The sequence below is a fragment of the Bufo bufo genome, chromosome 2 (genome assembly GCF_905171765.1).
Source record: "Bufo bufo chromosome 2, aBufBuf1.1, whole genome shotgun sequence".
In the NCBI taxonomy this organism is placed as follows: Eukaryota; Metazoa; Chordata; class Amphibia; order Anura; family Bufonidae; genus Bufo; species Bufo bufo.
In genome coordinates, this window is record NC_053390.1 from 48,861,164 (window position 1) to 48,889,039 (window position 27,876).

General features: G+C 41.4%; 1 protein-coding gene across 14 annotated transcripts in view; it reads left to right on the plus strand.

Annotated features, from left to right (window-relative positions):
• Nucleotides 1-27,876, plus strand: part of TCF4 (transcription factor 4) — a 384,023-nt gene that overhangs the window by 312,196 nt on the left and 43,951 nt on the right. For all 14 annotated transcript variants that reach the window (XM_040421039.1, XM_040421032.1, XM_040421035.1 and 11 more), the window contains 3 exons: nt 18,237-18,342; nt 19,972-20,102; nt 22,034-22,166. In XM_040421039.1, coding sequence (XP_040276973.1) covers nt 18,237-18,342; nt 19,972-20,102; nt 22,034-22,166 — 370 coding nt within the window. The remainder of the gene's footprint in view (nt 1-18,236; nt 18,343-19,971; nt 20,103-22,033; nt 22,167-27,876) is intronic.

Below are 27,876 nucleotides of genomic sequence, written 5' to 3' on the forward strand. Positions count from 1 at the left end.
CTTGTGTTTGGGCCTCTGTTCAAAAGTATGTATCATATGCTAATGATACAACCTAATGGGCTGATTGGATAAGAGACACCACATGGTTGATGGCGTCTGAATTGGGTGTTACCAATGGGAAGGGGGTGTCCTTACACTCTCTCATACTGTCCAGTCAGTGCTGAAGGTGCAGGGACATGCCTCTTTGACAAGGGGGAATGGTAACACCCAGCTGTCAATTTATTCATACATTTCCAGGAGGAATAACAGTGGGACGACCCAACACGTGCTCCAGAATTGTAATTTTATGGGGAATACATGTATTTACTACAACAGGCACGTCAGGAGAGCAGGCAGGTCTTATGTAAGTGCTCAGGCACTGTATGATATAGCAGCATATATTGCAGTGCCAAACTCAGCTATGCTACATCTAAGCTCGACAAACTCAGCTATGCTACATCTGAGCTCGACAAACTCAGCTATACTACATCTCAGCTCGACAAACTCAGCTATTCTACATCTCAGCTCGACAAACTCAGCCATGCTACATCTGAGCTCGACAAACTCAGTTATGCTACATCTCAGCTCGACAAACTCAGCCATGCTACATCTCAGCTCGACAAACTCAGCTATCCTACATCTCAGCTCGACAAACTCAGCTATGCTACATCTCAGCTCGACAAACTCAGCTATGCTACATCTCAGCTCGACAAACTCAGCCATGCTACATCTCAGCTCGACAAACTCAGCTATGCTATATCTCAGCTCGACAAACTCCACTATGCTATATCTCAGCTCGACAAACTCCGCTATGCTATATCTCAGCTCGACAAACTCAGCTATGCTACATCTGTATCCGCAGCCATTTGTCCTGTCTTTGATCTGACGCTTTCAAGCCTGTAAATGTAAAAAATTGGGGTTCCAGGATCAGAGGGTTCATGTCGAGGGTTGGGGGCTCCAGCCAGCTTTCACGTGATGCTGAGAGTTGTAGTTCTACGCTTCCAAGCGGGACAAGTTTGTTTATTTAAAGGGATTATTAAAACATGGCTGCACACTTCCAGAAACAGCGCCGCAGCTATCCAAAGGTTATGTCTAGTATTGCAGCTCAGCTCCGTTGTGAAGTGAACGGGGGCTCTGACCTGCAGTACCACTTACAACCTGCGAGCAGGTGGGGGCGCTGATTTTTTTGAAGAAAGCAGCCATGTTTTTGCAATATTTGGAATAATTTATATCCCCTCCCAAGTCCCATGGCAAACAAGTGCCACGCGTATTATTCCGACCGATCACGGAGGAGCTAACCTGGAGCTCACCCCCCTCCACCCCCCCCCCTATTATATTTGCTTTGAGTATGTCTTTGCACTCAAGCGGCGGCCCAGGATCGAGCATAGCGAATAAACTCAACCATAAGGCTAGGTCTACTCGCACCAATGTCGCGCGCCAATTTTTATAATGATAGTCTATGGTGTCGCGCTGCAACTGCGACGCGACAGTCGCAAAAAATCCATTTGAGATGGATTTATTTTATGACTGTCGCAGCATGTCGCATTGCAACACCATAGACTTTCAAAATTTGCAGTGTAGTTGTGCCCTAAGCTGTGAAGAGATTGCTAGCTCCTGGGGCCAGAACAGGCTTCATTTCCACTTGCTTCTTAGATTTTGTGACAAGTTGTCAGTTTCCGAATGCGTGCCTTCCACCTGTACCCCGCTCCCTCCCCACCCCCACTCCTTTTTTTCTTTTGGCCAGGCATTTTTATTAGCCCCCATTGACCTCTCACATGGCGTTACCCTCCAGGGGGCTGACATGTGGCGGAGATGGCGCCCCCCCCCCCCATTACAGGTGGTTATTATAGTCCTGTGCACTTGTTTTTCACGGTGCACCATGCACTTAGGGGCTCAGTGGGACCTGCAGTCTCATCTTACTAGGGGAGGGATGCTGGTGCGCTCTGACTGTCATATGGTCTCCATTAGGATGTGATGGCGAGGCCAGGCCCTGGGCCTTTTGCATGCTTGTCCTATGAGAAAGATCTGCAAAGGCCGACATCTGGTTTTGATTTTTGCAATTGCAGGTTGATAGAATAAACGCAGCTCAGAGGTGGGTGGGTTTTCCTTCCGGCCCTATCCATGCTGGTCTGGTAATGCACTTCACGTGAGGGGCTGCTCTTTTCATCATCCCCTTCCTCCTCCCCCCCCCCACCCCCAAAGTCCTCCTTTAACCATTGCCAGCAACATGTGGCTCATATTAGGGACCTGCTCGTAACTACTGTGGTCTATAGAGCTGCAAACCTCCAATAGGTCAGCCCAGGAAACAGGCCTTGACCCTAACACATATCAAAGGGAATATGTACAAATTGACAGCCTCCCCCCAAAAAAAAAAAAAAAAAATGCAAGAGAAAATCACAAAAATGTGTCAAATATGCACAGATGCAAAAACATTGCACACGCACCAATAGGCGGCATATCAGATGGAGCAGAGCTGAGCAGCTTTTGCTGTTTGAAAAGTGGCACAGGGGATCATTTTGGAAGCTACGTGTCTTTTTTGTGTGTGCATGCAATGAGAATCATTGAGAATATATATATATATATCTTCTCAATGATAAGAATAAACTGTGTGCAAACACTGAACAAGCAGGGGGTGCTGGAAAATTCCAAAAGGCAAGTATTGATAAAAGGAGGCTCTGCCGCCATATGATGCACGGCACCAAATAACATATATCTTTGTCCAGAAGCAATGCATTTACGGGTGGGGATATCTGCGTAATATAACGTCCTATGGTGCCGCTACTGTATCTCCAGAGGTATACGGAGGTACGCGAATACCCCATGCGCCTCTATAAGTAATTGGAGGGTTGAAATTAACAGGCCAGAGCAGGAGGCACCGAAATATGGTGATGTGTACGAGCCCTGATAGAAATAATTATAGTAGTATGTGCTGCCACCTTGAGGCCAAATTGCCATAAAAAAATTAAAAAAAACATTACAAACTAGTGATAGATTTTCTGTATGACGACCAATAAATATAATTTTGTCTTAAAGGCGCAGTGAATGATCGGGGTCTTTAGCCAGGCACATCCAGAGTTAACCGCAGCTGCAGCGAGGGAGCCTCGTGTAGATCTGTCACCCCGCTATGCAGCATGGTGTTAAAATCAAACCAGGCACCAAACAATTAAAAATAAAGCGCTAATTGTTTACATCCTAAAAAAAGAGGACACAATGTTAATAAGGTTAATGCGGCATTATTAGCAGCGCGCACTAGGTCCTAGTTTGCTTACAAAACAAGGTGCCGCAGGGGGCGCCCGGATGGCGTTATCTCATTACTTTTACACCGCTGGAAAGGAGAACGTTCGTGCCTGGGGATCAGCCGCAATTTACAGACTCGTGTCGTCGCCAGCCGCGTTGCTCATCTGGACGGGGCCGCATGAGGTTCTGCGGGGTGGGAATGAGAGACCCCCACCGTGGAGCACTCACTCGATATCCAAATGGTTTGCCATACCTGTGTATGGCACATGGCGGTCTTCTGACAGACCCCACCGGGAAACTTATTCTATGTATAAACCTTATAGTTTTAAAGGGCTGGTTCACAAAATCCTTTTTTATTTTATTTTATGGGCATCCCCTGGTGGTTGAAATCTCCAGCAATCAGCTGTGTCGGGAAGCTAGAAGCAAGTGTGTGATTTCCCTGCAGCGCCACCACAGGGGAAATGACGTATTACACTGTGCACTTTGAAATTAAAGGGCAATGCGTGGACAGGAACAGATGACACCCTTTTTTTTTTTTTTTAGCAACTCTGTGCTCTGCCTAAAGGGGGGACCTCTCTCCCCCAACCCAAACACACACACACTCTTACAGGGGTGGACTGGGAGCTTAAAGTGTCCCTGGAGAAAAGCTAAAAGAGGTCCCATGTTGTAGGCGGGTCCAAATTAACAGAAGATGGGGCAACACAAGTAGGCAGGGACAACAGAAGTAGGCGGGCCAGCAATACTGTAGGGCAGCAAAAAATACCGCCCCAGCAGAACCAAATACCACAGTGCAGCACAAAATACTGCCACCCCCGCTGCAGTATTCCTCTGTATCCACCATAATGAGGATTATTATGTATCTAGCCAGCGCCCATGAGGGGCCCTAGGCATCGGGCCACCGGGAAATTTCCCAATAGGGTCTATGGTCAGTCCTCCCCACACTCTTAACTCAGAATGACATTTTAAAGCAATCTGGACCCTTGATATTTGCTCCTTGAATCCTTTTTCCCAACGATTCATTTATGTTTGAGAATCCTTTTTTTTAATTTTTATGGATCCCTTACAGGATCTCCCACTGTTGAGATCTCCAGCGATCAACTGTGTTGGGAAACTAGCAGGAAGTGTGCAGTTTCCCTGCAGCACCACCACAGGTGAAATGATTCATTACAGATCAATGTGCATTTTCAAATCAATTGGATGTCCCTGCAATGCATAGTCCTCCAACGCAGGATACACTTTGGCTGAATGATGAACCCCACCTGTCTTAACTCAGAATGCCCTAATAGGGTGTATACAATAGGGTTTTCTCAATCAGAAAACAATTTTAAGCAATCTATGTGTATTATGGTTTGACTGGAATGCATGGACATTCAGTGGTCTTCAGTCTGTTAAAACCCTATATTTTTAAAGGGTTTGTTTTTGATGGGCCTCTTACAGGATGTCCCTCTGTTCAAACCTCCAGCGCTCAACTGTGTCAGGAAGCCAACAGTAAGGGTTCAATTACCCTGCAGCACCACCAGAGGGCAATTGAGGTATTACACTGTGCGCATTGAAATCAATGAGCTGTAAAATGATATGTATCCCATGCCGGTAGTTCTGTCCCTTATGCAAACCGCCCCTTTCCTCCACACTTTCATGCAAGTCCATTGAACATTCTTAAAGGGGTTGTCCAGAAGACATACTCACCAGCTGTCATCGCCAGTTAGGGCTTACTATTCAATTCATAGTGGGCATTGACATGCTGGGTTATACATTGGCTAATATCTGGGGATCCTGAACAAGAGCTTCTAACAGGAGTTAAATAAATGGGGTCTATGAAGTGGATGGCCTCTTTAAATTGGTTGTCCAGGATTAGAAAAACGAGGCACCACCACTGTCCGCAAGTTGTGAGTCACTTCAATGGAACTGAGCTGCAATACTACAGTATGTTGACATGTAGCTACAGCCATAGGCCTCCTGCACACGGCCGTTTTTTTTTCCCGTTTACTGGCCGTTTTTTGCGTTCCGTATATGGTCCGTATACAGAACCATTCATTTCAATGGTTCCGCAAAAAAAACGGAATGTACTCCGTATGCATTCCGTTTACGTATTTCCGTTTTTCCGTTCCGTTTTAACATAGAACATGTCCTATTATTGCCCGCAAATCACATTCCGTGGCTCCATTCAAGTCAATGGGTCTGCAAAAAAAACGGAACACATACGGAAATGCATCCGTATGTCTTCCGTTTCCGTTCCGTTTTTTGCTGAACCATCTATTGAAAATGTTATGCCCAGCCCAATTTTATCTATGTAAAAACGGAACGGAAAAACGGTAAAAAAACGGAAACACAACGGAAACAAAAAACGGAACAACGGATCCGTGAAAAACGGACCGCAAAACACTGAAAAAGCCATACGGTCGTGTGCAATGGGCCATAGGCTGTATTATGGTTCCAGATCGGGGCTGTATACATACAGGGCCGTATTTGCAATTAGGCACTAAAGGGCACGTGCCTAGGGCAGCATGAACTCTAAGTACAGCCCTGTATACATAGTGTCTAGATCGGTATAATACTATATTTCATTTTAGGGGGGTTGCAGGAACCCCTTTGTGTAGATACAATATACTGTATGCCTACAACAATACGCCCGCCGTGCAGCCCTCTCCTAATAGCCGGGATGCCACGACTCCTGTATTTGTCCTAACGGTATGCGCTCTGTTATGTTTGCTCATATCTGGTAAATGAATACAGTTAATCGCATTTGGATGGGAGATTGTCTTACTTGGCAAGATGTCGGTGGGAACTTTATCCACCTGTTTATTACACCCTCAGCAAGGCGGCCGGTGCCAAGACTGCCTGGTAGTATCTGCAGTTTTTAGAAACAATCTGTATTTCGATCTCTGTGTACATCCCTTCCTTTGCTCTTTGCCCACTCTTTGCAATATGTCAAAGAAAGGATGATTATATTGTTATAATGAACTGGAATATCATTGGTTGTCAGGGGCAGCACCGCTATTCTACAGTGCACCAGTGTTTTAAATACGACCCACATGGAGCTTTCCTAATGTACTACTTGGAAGATGTACACTAATGCACAAGCCTGTAGAATTTAGCGCCCCCCACGGCTCGGTCTTGTGACAGCTTCCTCCTCTAGAAGCGTAATTGTCCATATACATTGTGTGGCAGGGATAAACATATAGTGGACTATCCCTGAGGAGAGATGAGCAAATTGATTCTGAAATTTGACCAAATTTTTTAAAAAATTTGGATTTGCGAGAAAGAGAGTGTGAGAGAGAAAGTGTGACAGTGGAAGTAAGAGACTTTTCCTGCAGAATTTGTTTGGACCCAAACAGATTTGACTTAGAACTAATCCTAAGGGCGTTATCCTGGCAGTCTCCTGGTATTCACCCTTTCGGCCCTGTACAGGAATCTGGACTCCGCTGCAGGGGAACCACCAGGCTGCTACTTCATGGAGTAGTCTCTGTTTGGTTGACAGCTGACCCACGGAGGTCAAGAGACACCAATGTAGAGCACTGCGGGATCAGGCAAAACAATAATCTGGGACAGGCCGAGGACAGGGCAGGCAGAGTATGTGAAAAATCGTAAAAAAGGCCGACGTTAATGCAGGCACCCCTTGGTCAGTACAGAGATCAGGCAGAGCTTAGGCCAGGCAGCAAAGGGTCAAATCCGGGAAAAAGGCAGAAGTTGATATGCAGGCAGACAAACATACATTTTAGCAGGTACTAACAGGATAGAAGCTATTGCTCAGGCACCCTCTTATAGGGAAGGGAGCCTACAGTACCCCAAAGTGGCTGGCTAGACATTTTGCTGGGGAGGATTAGGGCATGTTTGCTGGCCCTTAAAGAACCAGATGGAGAAGGTGTGCACGCCCTACGGGCAGAGGAGGTGGGGCCTCGCCAGCAAGAAGCAGACCACAGCCTACATGGAGGGGCAGAGCAACCTTGGCAGGTCAAAGAGAGTAAGAGGAGCAGTGGCCAAATCGAAATTTTAAGACATGCTCTCACCTCAACCCATCTGCAGCTTTCATAATAGCCAATTCGAAACCTTTCTTGTCAATCTAGGCCATAACTTCCCTTTTCATCACAAAAGTATCTGCCAGAGATGATGACTAGCACTGACCATAAGAGACATGAACAAACAACGGTCTTAACAAGTTAACCCAATTACCTGCTTTATGATTCAGTCGTTTTTTAGTCTTCAAGATCATGCTGGGACTTCTCGCTGAGAGAGGGGAGAAAGAGCTGCCGTGATAATTCCTTTTAAATTCTCATCTCTTAGAGATGAGAGATCTAGCTAAAGTAACGCTGATGTAAAAGGTAGGGAAATTATACTAAACTAAAAAATAGTTTTCACTTCAAATGATTAGTTACATGGAAGTTGTACACTGGCAGAAGAATTATCATGAAGTGGTTGTCCTGTCAATCAGTGCTATCACAGAATCTCCCAGGGAGAGATACCCAGCATAACACCTCTCACCTGGACCAGATATGTAATGAGTGCATGTTGTGAGAGATGTTCAGTCAGGTGTAATATAATCAATTCCAAGCATATTTAAGCAAGGCCAACTTTCTCGGAATTTTGGCAGTCGCTTGTTTTCTTAACACAGCAAATCAAATGTAACTCACTGACAAAGATAACAAACCTGCCAACTTCATGTACACAATTATCATCCGACGGGAAGATTCCAGGTGTTTCCATGGATACGCTTTTTTTTTGTCAAAAACCATAGATGACCATGGTGTCCACCGGTGAGACGTAATTCAATGCAGAATTACTCTGTGATTGAGCAGTTGTTGTTATAGCGTGAGCTTTTTAATTTACATTTTTTTACTTTTATATGTTTTTGTGCTATTTTTTTTTCTTTTTTTCTTTTATTTCATTTTTGCGGCATAATTGAATTACTTTAATGCCATCGCTACAGGGCAGCTATTATAAGGCTTCATCTCTAAAACTTTAATCTCTAAATATATATATATATTTTTTTACATTGCCTTACTCTATTGTGCCATCTGTACAGAAGCGCAGTTTTAATTTTTTTTATTTATTTTTTAAGAGTGCATTTTTAACCCCATGCATATTTTACATGATGGCAGACACATCATCCGAGATTAGAAAAAGGTGTGTTAACCTGCAGTAAAAGTGGGAAGATGGAATAGCAATGGCAGGATCAGACTACAATTGGGCTATGCTTGTAGTCTGTAGCACGGAAGCACATATGTGTGCCTAGGAGCTGGGTTCTCAAAACAGTTAATTAAAAAAGTTGCATGAGAACAATTGACAGTACATATTATGGCTACATTTCCTGGTTTTGTGCACTCCTGGCCGGTTCCCCTCCTTAACGTCAAGCGACTAGTCTAGAAATGTGTATAGTACCCCTTCAGGAGAAGTCAAGGGGTACATAGTTATTGATAAATATGTGGACATGTCAGGCAGTGGAGATGCTATAAGGGTTGAAGACTTTGCAGATGCTCAAGAGTCCTGATGTCTGAAGGGGGCAAATGCCCCATTGCCACCTAGGCAGCATCACCAATAGTACTTTGGCGTTAAACTGCGCTTCTCATTCTGGCCGCCTTAGTGGAAGTTGGGAAAGGCTGAAATTTGAAGCTTATTTCTGTCTTGCAGTTCTGTCCTTCAAGCCAAGGTCCATGGGCTGAAGGTCCAACTAGGTGACCCAAGCAAGCAATCCATTTGGAGTGATAAGTTGACCACAATGATGTTTTAGGCAATGTCCAAAGGGAACGTATGGTTGTATTGAAGCAACTGGAGATAAGTAGCTGCTGGATAAAGATGGTGGAGCTTATCTCCACAATAGAAATGGACAAGAAAAATCTAACCTCAAAAATGTTGGTTATGGTGCTTACAGAGGTGGCCCCCATAGCCAATCTCAAATTCGGCAAGGATAGAGTTACAGAAATTCACCTTCCTGTAGGCGAGAAGGGTGGACCTTTGGGCCATTTTTTGATGGCCTTCCCAAGTTCACATTGGAAGGAGCTGGAGTCCCTACATCCATAGATCCCGTGTTAGCAGTTGTCTGTATGGTATGCGTGCCCGATGACCCAAGCTCATGTAGGTCATCTCCGGTCATCATTATTAACCATCTAGATGACGATGAATTTATTATAAGGCATGGAGATGGGAGGCTAGGGGCCACACGTGCAGAGGCGTGGGGTCACTTGCCTGAAACAGCCATACCATTATCCCAAACTCTTTTTTTTAAGACCCGCAGCAGCTTTTTGTAATCACGGTTCTGCCCACGTTCTCAACCGGTGGGAGAAATGCTATTTCTGGAAAACAAGAACACCCACTTGTCTTTGTGCCTCTTAATTAACATTATTGCCATGCATAATGGAGTTATTACACTCTGAGAGCGGGTGGCCTCTTTAAGGCAACAATTATTTGTCTCAAGGAGCCTTTCCCTCAAAAATAAAAAAATAAAAAAAATTCACCGCTAAATATAAATTCTTCAGTCATCATCTTCTTTCCAGTTCCCGATAACTTACTGCTCGTCACCCGACCCTGAATTCTGCCTAGTTCTGCCATAGTGAATCCCTTAGACCTGCAGTTTTGGGGGTGTTCCCAAGGTAATACGTCTGGGCTTAAAATGGCAAATATTGAGAGTATGCTGGTTGTCACCCAGAACGCAATACCATTGAGCCTTCTAATGACAAACTTAGCTCTGCTGCATCTGTACATGTCCACTTGTATTCAATAATCCGGCGATCTCCAACCTGTGTCTCTCCAGCTGTTGCAAAACTATAACTCCCAACATATCCTGCAGGAAAATAGGAGGTAGGCCATGAGATATGTTGGGGAACAGTAGATACCGGGGAGAATTAACACTTTCATTCCTGTATTTCCTCGCTCATTGCAGTGCAGGTATTCTTAGTCCGCATGTCCCATGGCAGATAATCCCAAATAACCCCTAACGTGGGACGTTTTACCTTTCTGTGATCTTAATGTACTTTACATAATGATATGACTGATTATTATGGATCGCTTTGTAAATCTCTGCAGCCACGTTACGATATTCAGGTGCGGCAGAGTTTGTCACATGTAGTAGAGGTTCTCACGTTCCTTTGACATACGTAGCCTCCACAGAAATCAATGGAAGGTTACAGTATATGTTTAAAAGCACAAAACAAAGACGGAAATCCTAAATTTGGTGTGAACTGAGTCATAGGCCTCAGGCACACGACCCTACGGATCTGTAATTTGGTACCTAGCGAAATCTATGGGCCCTTACTCTACCTCTGCATACACGCAATTTCATAAGAAAGGTGAGGCGCCATACGGCATCAGACCCCACCGGCAGGCTCTACACACACATCTCTGGTGTGCTATATGAGGAAGCTGCATGGCTTCATGAAGTTTTCCATTGGTCCCTATGGGGAAAAAATAAAAAAATTGCATTAATCCTTTAAAATCATGATAACTGAGCCTTAAAGGGTAACTGTAATGTTTTAATAAAAAAAAAATCAATTTTAGCATATGTTACTGCTGCAGCAGCATTATGCATAAAGCAATCTTTAGTTTCTTCACATACCACTGTTTCCTTGAGTTTTTCCCTTAGTTACGGCTGTTTAAACATTTACAATATGAGGACCTTCTCAAGATGGCTCCTCTGCCAGTTCTCTGAGGCCAAAACTGCCTTCCTTCACTTCCCATACACACTTGCTGTAGCCAGCAGCTCCCTGCCAGCCAATCAGATTGGATTACTGAGAGACACGCCTCCTCACTCTAAAGCCTAAAGCAGCCATGGAGTGTGGAGGACCGCCCCTCTGTCTTCTGTTTATACTAAAGGGAAGTCAGACAAGCCATAGCAACGATCTTTTAAGGGAGCAGTGGAAAAGGACAGAGGACATTAATGAAAGCTGTTACTATAAGGTAATTACAGATATTTTGACAATCCTTGACAGACTAACTCAGGTATATATGCCTAGCTTTAATAAACTAGCAAATAAAAAAAAATATGACAGTGGATAGCTAGGCCTTAAAGGGGATAGCTGCTTTAGAAAATTTCTGTTGGGCATATACAGTAGATGTAAAAGGGGAGCACCCCCTAGCCCCCCCCCCCCCCCCGCACCTACAAAGAGGAGAACCGCCTATTGATTTCACTTTTCCTGAGAATATGCTGATTATAGGGTTCCGCCATTACCCCATTGGGGACCTTATTGTGTGTTAAGAGGTTGTGAAAAGTAGATAACCCCTTTAAAATCAGATACTCACAGAGCAGTCTGACCTATCCAAGCTCTTCAGTTGGACCTGTCCTGATACATCTCACTCTACACAGCCGTATGGGTGTGTGCCCCACAATCAAAAACTACCCTTTTTTTTTTTGGGCGAGAGCAGGGACCATGAAGAGCGGCTCCCACTCTGCGTGACTACTAGTGTCAGAAGCCATATGATGGGTGTAGGAGGACCCGCTTAAAGGGATCCTAAAGGATTAGAAAAACATGGCAGCTTTCTTCAAAAACCAGTGCAACACCTGCATAGTTGTAAACAGTCCTGAATTTGCAGGAACTGTCACTAATTTTCAGAGGCAGTCTCTGCAAATTTGAGCTGTCCCCCCCCTCACATAAGCCCCACCCATAAGTGAGTAGTCTATACCCATTTGGGGGGCGTTCCCAAGGGTGCACCTGTCCATGATTTGTGTCTGATATTGCAGCTCAGCTCCATTGAAGGGAATGGGAATGAGCTGCAATACCCCATATAACCTGTGAACAGGTGTGGTGCTGTTTGTGGACAGTTTATTTTACGGACAGTTTTAAGTGGTTCCTATGGTCCCGTTTTATTGCCATGATATAGAAGCTGAAATGCGTCGGTATTATACCCCATGTTTAACAGCAGCCATAAAGTTGTATTGTATCATGTTTCATAGAGATGATTACACAGGTACACATTTCAGCCACTTTAGGCCTCAATATAAGGGCCAATTCCTGAAACCTGCCTTTGTTTCCCATAGCAACCAATCACAGCGCAGCTCTCATTTCACATTCTGCTCTTCAGAAACAAAAGCTGCGCTGTGATTGGTTGCCATGGGCAGCAAAGGCAGCTTTTCATTTTACACAGCTTAAATCTGCCCCACAGTTACCATAGCAACCACTCAAATCACTTTTTATAATGGTTATCCTACACGGGAGAAGCGAAAGCAGCTTATCTCATTGGTTGCTAGGGGCAACTAACGCAATGTTTTTGGACATTTTTGGACGCAGTCACCTTTTGATCTCTCCTATTGATTTCACTGTCTGTTTTTTTTTTTTTTCACATGAGACCAAAGAAATGTTTGGGAAGTGAAATTCTGTCTTTTTTTTCTGGCCAACAGGATAATGTCCAGACAATTAGTCACAGAAAATTGATTTACTTAAAATAAAAAGCCAGTCTATTCTTTCATGATTTTCTGATATGGAGGTAGAGGAAGTTGTGGCCTATTATTAGCGGGCTGGCAGATGTACTAAAAAAAAATTTTTTATTTAAATATTTTTGGGGATATTTCATATCCTCCAAAATTTATCAGAATCTCATGGTCAGAAGAGATATTTTTAAAAAAAATCTCCTTTTGATGTATGCACGTCCATTCCTGGCAGTGCATTTGTGGTGGTGTTTTTATAACAATTTCATATTATATAAAAATATATATTTCACTCTTATTTGATTTGTTCTGTTGATTTTGAATTTTTTAGTTTTTTTTATTGAAAACAATTTTACTGGATGCTTCATTTTATTCATTAAGTTGCCTCATACTCTGCAAGTGACTCAATGGGAAAGAAAAGTGGCTTAGAGAGTCAAATCAAAAGGAAAGAAATGAAAAAAACTAAATAAAATAATAATAATATTATGTGGCTTTTGCAGCAGTTTTGTGGTGATCAATCATTTTATGTTCCCACGTGATATTTTTAATGCATTTTCCTGTCATTTAAAAAAAATAAAAAATACTGGCTAAAAAAAACGCAGCAAAAACTCCATGTGTGAACAATAACTTAAATGCTGCCCTGACTGAGAATGAATTGAATTCAAAAAGTAGCAAGGAAATTAGGCCTAAATGGACAACTTTTGGCTTAAAAATATAAAAAAAGCCTGTATTTCACATGTAATCTAGGCTCACAGTCATCTATAAGAAATTTTTACAAAATAAAAAAAAAACGAATGTGAGAAAATATCCCAACTTTGTCTCAGTCCCATAGCATATGCACCCAAAAATTGCTTGCGAGATTATGTAGCACGTCTCTTCGCCCCCTTGGCACATTCACGTCACTTACAGAAACTTAAATAGGTTGCTAATATTTTTCGTTATGTCACTCAATGACCCCAATTTTTTTTTTTCAATTGTCAAAAGTGTCAGAACGATATACAAGATGGTCTTAAATGGATTTACACCAGGTACAGGCGCCATGTTTAAATTCCAGATGCAGACATTTTTAATATTTCCGAAAAACGTCTTCCATAGACCATTATAGTAGTCGAATCCGCACAGAGATTCATTCGCCTACGAGTACGCGGTAGCAACATTGCGCCGTCGTGATATGTGTTCCCATAAAGAATTAATCATTTCTATGTGTTCATCACCGCAATAGGGGAATATTTTATTTTTAACCTTTTCATGCCGACCAGGCCCCGGCGCTCGCGACTCGCTGCCAAGTGCTTTACCACCGCCCCCCATCCCCCCAGGCGCTGAACTGGTTAATGTTGCAGATGTCTTTTTATTGGTGGAATTTTCCCCTTCATTTTGCTGTGACAAGCGAATGTCAGAGTAGGCAGCCTGCCAATTCTGTGATCTGCTGCCTGCTTCAAAATGGAGGCAGGAGGGTATCCATTTTCATCACCGAGATGACAGCGCCTCAGTCTTCTGACCATCTGGAAAGAGGAGCGTTCTAAAAAGGAAAAAAAAAAAAAGATTGGGAAAGAAAACAGGACTTAAATAAAAAATAGAAAAAAAAATAAAAATAAAAATTACGAGCTTGTGTTTTTGTATATTTTTTTTCCCTTTCTCCAAACAGAGCAAACTCTTAAACTGAAGCTGTATGAATGCCGACTCTTTGTTGTGCGGCGGGATGTTTATAGACGGTATAAACAAGGCAGAAATGTACTATTTTTATTTAGAAGTGGCTGCAGAATTCTTTGTGTTCTGCTAAAGTAGACAGAAAATGTGTTTCTTTGGCAAGCTTTAAAGGTACGGCACGTAAAATAAAAAATAAAAAAATTCCAAAATATAAATAAAAATTCTCTCCCAGTGCACGCCCTGCATGATGGTGGTCTCCTTCGAAAGCAGGTTTTAATGTCTCTTTTCATGAGGCTTTGAAGGAAACGTTTGGTAGGCGAGTTATAATATGGTGCTTATTATATTTTAGCCAATTGTTCCACCAGTTCCAAGAATGAAATATTTAATAGGAAGACACCATGAATGCGCCTCTTTATGGACTACATGGGAGTAGACTGGAAAATAAAATAGAATAAAATATAAACCAGTATTAAGCCACTCTTGAATGGAGCTAATCCCAAATGATTATGCAGATATGAATGATTGAATTGTTCCGGCAGCCTACGCAAAAAGTTAAGGCAGCCAGGAGGTAGTGTTTAAGAGAATTCGGCTGTTGGGGCTTTTTTTTATGATTACTGGCCATAAACTTAGCAAGTAGCAATATAACGTATTAAAATGAGTAAAAAAGCAGAGTTGTGGGAATTAGAGAACAACCCAATCCACTGATATCAAGGTAAAAGAAGCAGTAAAAATTCTTATTTACATAGTACTGGCCCCTATGTACAAGAATATAACTACTATAATACTGCCTTCTATGTACAACAATATAACTACTATAATACTGCTCCTATGTACAAGAATATAACTGCTATAATACTGCTCCTATGTACAAGAATATAACTACTATAATACTGCCTTCTTTGTACAACAATATAACTACTATAATACTGCTCCTATGTACAAGAATATAACTACTATAATACTGCTCCTATGTACAAGAATATAACTACTATAATACTGCCTTCTATGTACAACAATATAACTACTATAATACTGCCCCTATGTACAAGAATATAACTACTATAATACTGCCTTCTATGTACAACAATATAACTACTATAATACTGCCTCCCATGTACAAGAATATAACTACTATAATTCTGCCCCTATGTACAAAAATATAACTACTATAATACTGCTCCCATGTACAAGAATATAACTACTATAATACTGCCTTCTATGTACAAGAATATAACTACTATAATACTGCCTACTATGTACAAGAATATAACTACTATAATACTGCTCCTATGTACAAGAATATAACTACTATAATACTGCTCCTATGTACAAGAATATAACTACTATAATACTGCCTTCTATGTACAACAATATAACTACTATAATACTGCTCCTATGTACAAGAATATAACTGCTATAATACTGCTCCTATGTACAAGAATATAACTACTATAATACTGCCTTCTATGTACAACAATATAACTACTATAATACTGCCTACTATGTACAAGAATATAACTACTATAATACTGCTCCTATGTACAAGAATATAACTACTATAATACTGCTCCTATGTACAAGAATATAACTACTATAATACTGCCTACTATGTACAAGAATATAACTACTATAATACTGCTCCTATGTACAAGAATATAACTACTATAATACTGCTCCTATGTACAAGAATATAACTACTATAATACTGCCTTCTATGTACAACAATATAACTACTATAATACTGCTCCTATGTACAAGAATATAACTACTATAATACTGCTCCTATAGACAAGAATATAGCTACTATAATACTGCTTCCTATGTACAAGAATATAACTACTATAATACTGCCTACTATGTACAAGAATATAACTACTATAATACTGCTCCTATGTACAAGAATATAACTACTATAATACTGCTCCTATGTACAAGAATATAACTACTATAATACTGCCTTCTATGTACAACAATATAACTACTATAATACTGCTCCTATGTACAAGAATATAACTGCTATAATACTGCTCCTATGTACAAGAATATAACTACTATAATACTGCCTTCTATGTACAACAATATAACTACTATAATACTGCTCCTATGTACAAGAATATAACTACTATAATACTGCCTTCTATGTACAACAATATAACTACTATAATACTGCTCCTATGTACAAGAATATAACTACCATAATACTGCTCCTATATACAAGAATATAACTACTATAATACTGCTCCTATGTACAAGAATATAACTACTATAATACTGCCTTCTATGTACAAGAATATAACTACTATAATACTGCTCTTATATACAAGAATATAACTAATATAATACTGCTCCTATATACAAGAATATAACTACTGTAATACTGCCTCCTATGTACAAGAATATAACTACTATAATACTGCTCCTATGTACAAGAATATAACTACTATAATACTGCTCCTATGTTCAAGAATATAACTACTATAATACTGCCTCCTATGTACAATAATATAACTACTATAATACTGCTCCTATGTACAAGAATATAACTACTATAATACTGCCTCCTATGTACAAGAATATAACTACTACAATACTGCTCCTATGTACAAGAATATAACTACTATAATACTGCCTCCTATGTACAAGAATATAACTACTATAATACTGCCTCCTATGTACAAGAATATAACTACTACAATACTTTTACCTATGTATAAAAATATAACTGCTATAGTACTGCTCTTATGTACAAGAATATAACTACTATAATACTGCTCCTATGTACAACAATATAACTATTATAATACTGCTCCTATGTAGAAGAATATAACTACTACAATACTGTCCTCTATGTACAAGAGTATAACATATAATACTGCCATCTATGGGCCAGTATATGGGTCTGTACAGGATCTTCATCATTTAATTATTATACAATTCACTTTTAGTTACCTGCAGGGTGGCAGTTTTTGTGCATACATGTGCAGAACACAGGGACTCCCAGGGGAACCCTCCACCCGCAGTGATTTTCTGACACTCACAGTATATGATCCATATGATTTGTTAGGGCGCTTCTACCATAAAAGACAGATCATGCTGCTAATAGGCAGTCCTTGGACAGAGAGGTCTGGCCCTAGTTGGCTGGTTCCATCACACTGTCCACTAGGTGGCGTGATCCTGTGAAGGGCTCCCCTCTCCGGGCTACCCACCTTGTTAGCAAGGATGGGAAATCGTCCCAATGGTCATTAAAGGGGTTCTCCAGGAATGAAGAAAATGAAAATTCTTAAATATTACTTAATTATAAATATATTCCCAAATACCTTCCATTACTTAAAATGACCCGTTTTGTCTGGGGAGCAATCATTAGGAGAAATAAAATAGCCGCCGTCCTATTAGTACACACAACACCTGTCCTAATAACACAGCAGGACAAGTTACTTCAGAACACTGAACTAAAGAGCTGCCTCGGCCTCCTCTCTGCTCTGCTTGTCAGGGATTATGATCCTGAATACAGCTGATAAGATCTTCTCTGAATCTCTGTAGGGATGGAGCTGTCCATTCCTACAGAGATTCAGCTGAAGATCTTATCAGTTCAGGGCCATAATCCCTGACAAGCAGAGCAGAGAGGAGGATGAGGCAGCTCTTTAGCTTAGTTCTGTGTGATTACGACAGGTACAGGTTTGGTTTGCACTAATCGGACGGCGGCCATTTTTATTTCTTCTAATGATTGCTCCCTAGACAAAACAAGCCATTATATCTAATGCAAGGTATTTGGGAATATATTTATTATAAAGTAATATTTAAGAATTTTCATTCTCTTACTTCCCGGAGAACCTCTTTAAATTGGCCGGGATAGGGAGCCCTTCTGCCCGGGGTGTATAAAGCCAGGACTGTAACATGGGGCTCATTTTTATATTTTCTATGGGGTATCTTCTTGTCTCTATAGGTCACTGATGGTATGGTTATTCTGATCACCTTCTCTATATACTTATGGTTTTATGTTTCTTTTTTATCTTTTTTTCAGGTTTATGCCCCATCAGCAAGCACTGCCGACTACAATAGGGACTCACCAGGTTATCCATCCTCAAAGCCAGCTTCCAGCACTTTCCCTAGTTCCTTCTTCATGCAAGGTAAAGCAAAAATGACACGTTCTCTATATAGCGCTGACGTAGTCCACAGCGCGGTACATATAGCAGTTCTCTAGTATCTTACTGTATCCGTCACTCCTCTATAAAGGAGTTTTTCACTGTATAATGACACTTTCTATTATTCTTTGTCTTTCCTTTCTTTACCATTTGCAAGATCTCTGCCTTCTGTCAGTGAATGGGTACATCCTTGTTTCCATCCACAGGCTGAAAACCCCTTTATAGCTACATATTTTCTCAGCCTAGAGAATCGTGATTGATATAATATTTTACCTGCACTGATACATTGTAGCAAACTATCAGGAAGGCAGAGAGATTTGTGCTGCTGATGTAGTACACGAGCAGCAGAAATCTCTCTGCCATCCTGATAGTTTGCTACAGTGTGTCGGTGCAGGTAAAATAATTGTCTTTTTCTGTCCTCCTGCCAATTCTGTGATTTTCCAACAGAAGCTTCTGACCCTGAATACCCCAAACTATCACGAGTCATTATTATACTCGCGTCTGCTTAGAGTATGTGCTGAGGGGCCCCTTCAGGCACCAGAGCCTAGGCGTGATTGCTACCCTATAGCTGTATATGTTTCTGGGACAGCTGGGTGTCAGCTATTCTGGTGTCCGTTCTACGTCTTGAATGCCATCTCTGCCTATTAATGCAGCAGGCAGAGTTGCAGAGGGGGTTCAGAGACTTCATAGTTTGGTGTAGTTGTCACAGATTTTTTGGGGGGCCCCACATGCTGCAAGTTCCCTCTCTGGAAGAAAAAGCTCTGGGAACTATAATCGTGTCTATATTGGTTGTCACCTAGCTTTTCCAGGACCAGATCTAGATACAGTGGCATGCAAAAGTTTGGGCACCCCTGGTCAAAATTGCTGTTACTGTGAACAGTCAAGCAAGGTGTAGATGAAATGATCTCCAGAAGGTACAAGCTGAAGGTCTTACCATGGTCCTCACAGTCCCCTGATCTGAACATCATTGAAAATCTGTGAATAGACCTCAAAAGAGCAGTGCATGCAAGACGGACCAGATAGCTCACAGAACTGGAAGACTTCTGCAAGGAAGAATGGAGGAAAATCCCTCAAACAAGAATTAAAAAGACTCTTGGCCGGCTATAAAAAGCATTTACAAGCTGTGATACTTACCAAAAGGGGGTGTTACTAGGTACTAACCATGCAGGGTTCCCAAAGTTTTGTTTCAGGCCCTTTTTCTTTTTTGTTATTTTCAAAATGTAAAAAAAATTTAAAATGTTTTTGCTTAAAATACAAAGGGAATGTTGTCATCTTTAACTTTATGCCTTTAGGAGATCATTTCATCTTCACCTTGATTAACTGTTCACAGTAGCAGTAATTTTGACCAGGGGTGCCTAAACTTTTGCATGCCACTGTATATAATGGTTGTACAGACTTATCATAACCCGATAGAAGATGAGTGATATACAGTGGCGATAGGAGGCAGCCATATACCTTCTGTAGTGCAGCGTATGCAACGTATCCCTGTTTTGTTTTCTATTATTTGTTTTATTGCATATTGCTACATTGTTTCCTCCTGACATTGCTGCGTTCCCCATGCATTTCTCCTTCTTGTAGACGTGTTTCTCATTGGTGACTGTCCTCTATTTTTAGATGGTCACCATAGCAGTGACCCATGGAGTTCGAGTGGAATGAACCAAGCAAGTTATGGAGGGATGTTGGGCAATTCTTCTCATATTCCACAGTCAACCAGCTACTGCAACTTGCATCCACATGACCGTTTGGTAAGGGGATTTTACCGTATCAAATCACTTCTTCTTTGGAGATGTTCTTCCTGCTCTAGCAGGTGGCCTCTCTGAGCCGAACAGTCCAGAAACCAAGATGTACATGTAAATTGTCTTAAAATGATTTGAAAGTCGGCACTAGATATAAGATAGATAGATATGAGATAGATAGATAGATAGATAGATAGATATGAGATAGATAGATATGAGATAGATAGATAGATAGATAGATAGATATGAGATAGATAGATAGATAGATAGATATGAGATAGATAAATAGATATGAGATACAACAACACAGATAGAGCAGCAGCACAGTCAGACGGTGTGAATAGGGTGCAACTCCTCAGGGAAGGCAGGCTTCTCCTCCACTGTAAATTGGACAAAAGCCTCATTGAGTAGGCCGAAACGTTGCCTGGGAAATAAATTGGGTCATCACCCCCTCACGATAATTTGGAGTGCTGCCTCGTTCTTTGGACGTAGATATGAGATGGATAGGTAGATATGAGATAGCTAGACAGATAGATTTCTGGAAAAACTACCCAACCCCATAGACCGACAGATTCCTGAGCTGGTAAGGGAAATCTGGTTGGAATGCATTATACTTTAGATAATGTGCAGATGCCTCCACATTTCTACCGAGAAGTCTCTACTATCTATGATGACCCGAGGTCTTGGTCTGCATCAAGATAGATGACTAGTTCTAATGTTCTAGATAAGTCCGCCAGGTGAACCATACAGAACCCTGTTTGCAATCTTAAACGTAGCAGAGAGTGAATTCTCCTATTCCCTGAAAGGCAGTAGAGGCAAATTAAATGGTCTTATAAAACTGTTAAATCCACAAGATGTACAGCAGGGGAGCACAAACGTAGATTTTAGATTTTACAGTAAAGACTGTTGGATTAGCAAACCACAAACGAAGTGATTTACATGGAATTACATCCATAAACTTGAAGAGAGAAGCAAAGCCTACATTTTCTTTTTTCTCTACCGCAGTCACGAGGATAAATGACTCCCAAACCATCAGGAAGTTTTCACTCTACACGTCAAGACTACAAATTAATTAAGAACTAGCAAGATCATGGCTTAAAAGGGGTTGCCCACCATGAACAATCCCTTTTACTTAGGCATCCCTATGTCGCACAATGAAATCAAAGAACATCTTGAAAATTCCAAGACGTTGGGGGTCTTCTAGAGCAAAAGCTAGTCTTTGCAGTGGCTCTTTGCTCTGATTAGTTGAGGGTTGTCCAAAGGGAGGACAGTCTTTTATCATGACTTAAAGGGTTGTCCACCAATTAAAATGTAAAAATGCAATATAAGACATATATACTCCTCTTCAGGTCCTTATGGCACCTAAGGCTTGAAAGTGGCCAAGACAGGACCTAGAGATCAGTACTTATTGAATTTCTTCACCAGGTAGTCAGTATGGACCCTTGATTCGGGATGCCCAACTGACCCTTGCATGGCGGAGTTGACGTACTTGTTGCTTCACCTTTTATGTCGTCCTCCTCTGTTGAATTCAGTTTAGCAGTTTTTAGGAGGCTTCCAACTACTTTTGTGGCAACCTTTGGAAATGCTGCTATGGCGGCCATATTGGTTGTTTCTTAGCCTTCATACAAAAGGACGACTCAAGGACTTATGCTTAATGGAAACTATTTTTCAAAAGCTGGAGGCCTCCTTTAAGTGCTTTTACACGTGTCTGAGATGTTTGCTGAGTGAGATTACCTATTAGCTACCATAATGGATAGCCCAGGGTGGAGAAGAAAAGACATAATGAAGGAAATTGAATGCTTACAAAGAAACTTTCCGCAAGTCGGACGGCGTAGTGAAGACATAAAGGATGTGCTGTGCATGTAACGTGTTCAGTCATTGTGAATGTGCTCATTATATTAAGAATTGCTGAATCTGGTCCTTGTTTATCATCCTTGCAGAGCTATCAATCACACTCCTCAACGGACATCAATTCTAGTCTTCCTCCAATGTCCACGTTTCACCGGAGCAGCACCAATCACTATAACGCCTCTTCCTGTACGCCGCCTGCCAATGGAACAGAAAGTATTATGTGTAAGTTGCCTCTTTCTTGTACCATAAATTCTTAAAACATTGACATATGTATAACCCAGACGGGATATGCCATAAATTTGGGCCCCCACCGTTTGAGAAACCCCCCCCTTCCCCGTCTAGCAGTTAGTGTTGATGGACAGGTTGGCGGCCCATGCATGGCTCGCTCCTTTCACTTCTACGGGAACTCTGAAAATAGCCAAGTAAGTGCGCTCAGCTGTTTTTGCAATTTGTCCAGTTTCAAAAACTCATTTTCATGTATCCCTTTAAGGAATTCTAAGTTAAAGGGGTTGGCCCATCTTGCACTTTGGGGGGGATATCACTAGGATATGCCACCAATGTCTGATAGGTGCAGGTTCCTCCAATGGGAGGGGCTCCCAAAGCGAAGGAAAACGGCATGCTCTCCATTCACTTCTATGAGAGTTCTGAAAAGAGACAAGCGAGTGCACTCTGCTATTTCCAGAACTCCCATAGAAGTGAATAGAGAGTGCACTATGCATTGACCTCTATGGGAGTTCCGGAAATAGCCGAGCCAGTGCTCATAGAAGTGAATGGAGGGTGGCCGCGCTTGCGTAGTGTGCTTTCGTTCTAGAGATAGGTGCGGTATGCCACCAAAGTGCGAGTTGGGCCGACTCTTTTAATACAGTGGAGTCCTTTGTTCAGGATCCTAATCTCATGGCCAGAGTGGAGAGCAGATAGAAAGAGCATCTCTCGCTCTGGAGGACCTGTCCCGTCCTGCATTACACAGACAAGCCATTGATTTGAATGGCTGGTGTAATGCTTAATTTCTCCTGTGGTGGCGCTGCAGAGAAATTGAACACTTACTGCCAGGTCCCAGCAGGAGGGACAGTTTATGATCAACTTTTTGTCAAGAGAACCTTCTGACAATTAGGGATTGTCCTAAACAGATCACCCCTTTAAGTTTGTCAATCAGTTCTGGACCTCCTAATGTGTGTTTTCACAGAGATTACATTTGGCATTTATAGTAGATGTGTTCTAGAAAATGAATGTAAGTTTCAGGCTATGTTCACACTGTTATTAGGGTCTTTCCCGTCAGATTTCCGTTGAAAAATTAATCTTTACACTTCCAAGTGTTTTGCATTGTTTAAAGGGGTATTCCAGTTGTTACAATTTCCTGTGATAATGAATGAAGCATGGGTATATGTGCCATAGACTGCTAGGGTTCCACTGGGGAGAGGGGCTATATTCCAAGTTGGTCTTGACCCAAGTTTAAATAGATGGTGAGAAGATGGACAGTGATGTGCAGAAGGAAATATCCTCAGGTCATGACATAAGCTTAGATGGTGTGTGATGGGGTCAGGCAGCAGTTGGAAGGGGCCTCATTTTGATCTTTGTAGGTTATACTTAAAAACATGTATATTGCGTTTATGTGGATATTGCCATGCAGTGTAGAAGAGTAGTTGTTATAATAACGTATACATCACTTTGGTCCTTGATAGTCTTTTTCATTTCCAAGCTGGAAATCTCAATTTACTATGTATCCATAGTCACCATTTTTGCCATCTGTATATTAATTATGCAAGCGTGACATCAAATTCTTCAAACTTTCCGTCTTCACATAGAAAGTAACCTCACAAGCTTCCAACTGTGAAAACATATTTAGAATTGGACTGTGAGGCTGCTTTCATGCATCTGTTGTAATTGATAACAAATCTCATACTGTTTGCTTTCACTTTGTATCTAGAGCAGTTCCCTGCATAAATCAGTGGTCTTCTTCCACACAGAGACGCTACGAGGGGCCTCTCCACTGCCTCTTCTCTCTCCCTTCCTTCCCTCTTGTCAGGGCCGGGCTTCACCTCCCATCTCTGGGAGAACAGCAGCTCAGAGTCCCTGGGAAGGAAGCTTGTCTCAGGTTTATGTCAAGTGCCAAGTGCAGGTTCTCATTCCTACTGTTCCTCCATACAAGGATTAAATAGACATTGCTCTACATTATCTTCCACCTGTTCTTTTTTCTTACTCTCTCTCTCTCTCTCTCTGTTGTTATTTGACTGTATTCTTTTATTCTTCTGTCTCTTTTTCCATTCTCTGTCTTTTTTTTTCTGTTCTTCCTTCCGTACTTCTCCCTTTCTTCCTTCCATACTTCTCCCTCACTTTCTTCCTTCCTTGCTTCTCCCTCCCTTTCTTCCGTTCTTGCTTCTTCTTCCCTTTCTTCCGTCCTTCTTTTTCCTTTCTTTCTTTCTTTCTTTCTTTCTTCCTCTCCTCTCCTTTCCCTTCCTTCCTTTTTTTTTCTCTGTCTTGTTCTTTAACTCTATTTTTTTCTGTCTCTTTCTACCTTCTCGTTTTTTCTTCCTTCCTTGCTTCTCCCTCCTTTTTTTCCGTTCTTGTTTCTTCCTTCCTTTCTTTTTTTCTTCCTCTCCTTTCCCTTCCTTCCTTTTATTTCTCTGTCTTGTTCTTTGACTCTATTTTTTGTCTCTTTCTACCTTCTTGTTCTTTCTTTCTTTCTTCCTTCCTTGCTTCTCCCTCCCTTTCTTCCATTCTTTCTTCTTCCTTCCTTCCTTCCTTCCTTTCCCTTTCTTTCTTCTTCTCCTCTCCTTTCTCTTCCTACCTTTTTTTTCTGTCTTGTTCTTTGACTCTATTTTTTTCTGTCTCTTTCTACCTTCTCGTTCTTTCTTTCTTCCTTCCTTGCTTCTCCCTCCCTTTCCTTCGTTCTTGCTTCTTCCTCCCTTTCTTCCTTCCTTCCTTCCTTTTCCTTTCTTTCTTTCTTCCTCTCCTTTCCTTTCCTTCCTTTTTTTTCTCTGTCTTGTTCTTTAAATCAAATTTTTTCTGTCTCTTTCTACCTTCTCATTCTTTTTCCCTTCTCGTTCTTTCTTTCTTTCTTTCTTTCTTTCTTTCTTTCTTTCTTTCTTTCTTTCTTTCTTTCTTTCCTTCCTTGCTTCTTCCTTACTTTCTTCCCTCCTCCCTTTCCGTTCCCTTCCTTCCTCCTCTCCTTTCCCTACTTTCAGTTCTTCCTTTCTAGGAATAGACTCCCTTGACAAGGGCAATGGTAACACCCAGTTGTCTGTTTTATTCATAAATTTCTAGGAGCGATAACGGCACAAAAAAACTCAAAAATGTTATTGTACAGAGTTTACAAAAATTTACTTTAGGGTGCATTCCCACGACCATATAAATGGATCTGCATACGTTCCACAATTTTGCGGAACGGGTGCGGACCCATTCATTTCAATGGGGCCACAAAAGATGCGGACAGTACACCGTGTACTGTCCGCATCCGTTGTTCCGTTCCGCGGCCCCGCAAAAAATATGGAGCATGTCCTATTCTTGTCCGGTTGCGGACAAGAATAGGCATTCTCTAAATAGCGCCGGCCATGTGCGGTCCGCAAAATGCGGAACGCACACGGCCGGTATCCGTGTTTTGCTGATCCGCAATTTGCGGACCGCAAAACACTTACGGTCGTGTGAATGCACCCTTATACTCAAGAGCAGCATTGACAATCTTTCAGTCTTCAAAACAGAAATTTCACGGCATTCTTTGCTAGATCAGTAAGCTTTTAGGGATGTGTCTGATAACATGCTTGCTGACTGCTCCCAACAGCATCAAGCAGAATTGTGAATACAGCTCTAGAAAATAATACAGGGTGCAACTCTGTACAAGACAAGTAATGCAGTGTAATTACAATATTACTCAATACTGTATGCTGTCTGATAGATACAATATAATAGTTTTGGAAGGATTAAGAAAGTCCTGAATATGCCAAATATTGATAAAATATGTTCTCCTCTTAAACCTGATTTTACAAACACTATGGCAGGAAAAAGTAGATAAAAGCACTTTTGAACCTCAGCGCTCTCTTTTGTCCTCAGATCAATCCACGCTTGGCAATGTAGTTGAGAGCCTCAGGCATTAACATAGCATTTGCGGCCTCCAACTAATTGTGTTATGTAATAAATGACAAGGAGAAGGGTTCAAGGATAGAGCAAATTTGTATCAGGTGGTATGAAGGGTGTGAAGTTGGGGAGGAGCCCCTTGGAGTGATGTATTGTTTCGTATCAGAGGTGCAGCACGAGAGAAGACTTCAAATGAAGAAATGAAATGAGAGGAGGGAAAATGATGGATGTGTTTGTGGTTTATTATAGGATGTCAGCATGCTGCTTGTCTACAATTAAGTTAGACTTTATAACGCTCTTCAACTGTGGCGTGCTCAACTCACTTTTTGTGAGTAACAAAATTGCCAATTGTACCAGAGCATGACCCAAATCACCCCAGGCTCTATCTAAGAACACCCAGAGAGCAGGCCAATCAATTTTTGTTTCCTTAAACTCTTAAATTTTTGGTACTTCTTGACCCTGACTGCCCCAGACCATGATTCTGATTTATCATCCATCAGCCCTAACTTGAGCGGAATAGGAGATGTTCATTGCAAACTAAGGCTTTACACAGAAAGATTGAGAATGGACTTTAGCAAAGGACCATTTTTAAGAAGAAAATGAAAGGGAAACTCTAGTATTAGCTAGTTGTTGGCCATATTGGTTAGTAACAGTAGATGACCAGGCTGGTTCTCCATGCTCTATGGAGATTCCAAGTTGTCACTCAGGAGTAGAAGTGCTGGAAACACATACTCTGATTGCCACCAGATCTTCTAAACTTGACTACTTGATAGAGGAAAATTGTGGCCTTCTAGTTGCTCTTTTTTACATGACCATCCAATGCCCGATTTTTAAGCCAGAACATTCAACAGTCTGGCCAAGTGATGTTCTACTTGCTGTATTGTGGTATAAAAATTCAAAAACCCATTTAAATGGAGGTGTAACTTGAAACTACAGGGCTCTAAGTAAAATCCATAACAGGACCCACACTTCTATGTATGATTTAAGATACCAGAGTCTTCTTAGATGGCCTTCAAGACCCTTCAGGCAGTATCCCTGCCCTCTGCATTCCCCTGCTGGCAAGGTGGCGCAAGAGTAAACTTTTTGCATTTTCTGATCCATTCCTGGAACTTATCACATGAAGCTTTGTGAATGTTTCCATACTAATGACATCTCAGATTTATTTGCTTTTTCTACAAAATCAAAGTCTGTGAAAGTAACTTATGACTATTTAGAAACCAATGAAAGGAAATCGTGCTCTCGTGGGTTGCACTAAATCCACAACGGCCTTCATTTATAGCACTCAATCCCTCTATATTACATGAGTAGTAGTCGCGGCCCAGTCTTCAAAAATATTGGGTTGACTATCTACATTTATAGGCTTCTTGAGAGCAATAAACTATCCAAGATGATGTATTATTTTTATTCTGGTCAGCCTCCTCTCTCCTATTTTCTGGCCATTTGCCACCAGCATGAAAGCCCTCTTTAGTCTACTGAAGTTGATTTTATTTGCCGTCATTTACAGTTGCAAAACTTAAAGCATTGCCAGCCGGGCTTTAACATAGTTTTGTCTGTTTTGGTTTACTCCACAGTATGGTTTGTATTAGTCCCGTGATTCCACAGGAATCTCACTCTTTGTAAATGTGCACTTGGTGCGTTAGAAGTTGAGACACCAAAGGCATGTGAGGGGTCCACCATCCATCCATAACATGACAAGTAATTGAACTAGGGGGTGACTTATTTACGACTATTATCATGGCTTTTATGGAGGACAGAATAGATCAGAGGAGAGCCTTGTTGATTGATTAGGAGAAACTAGTGGATTCTTCAATGCATGTAGACACGTGCATTTGGTAATTGGGGAAGGGGGGCTGATTGGAAGAGC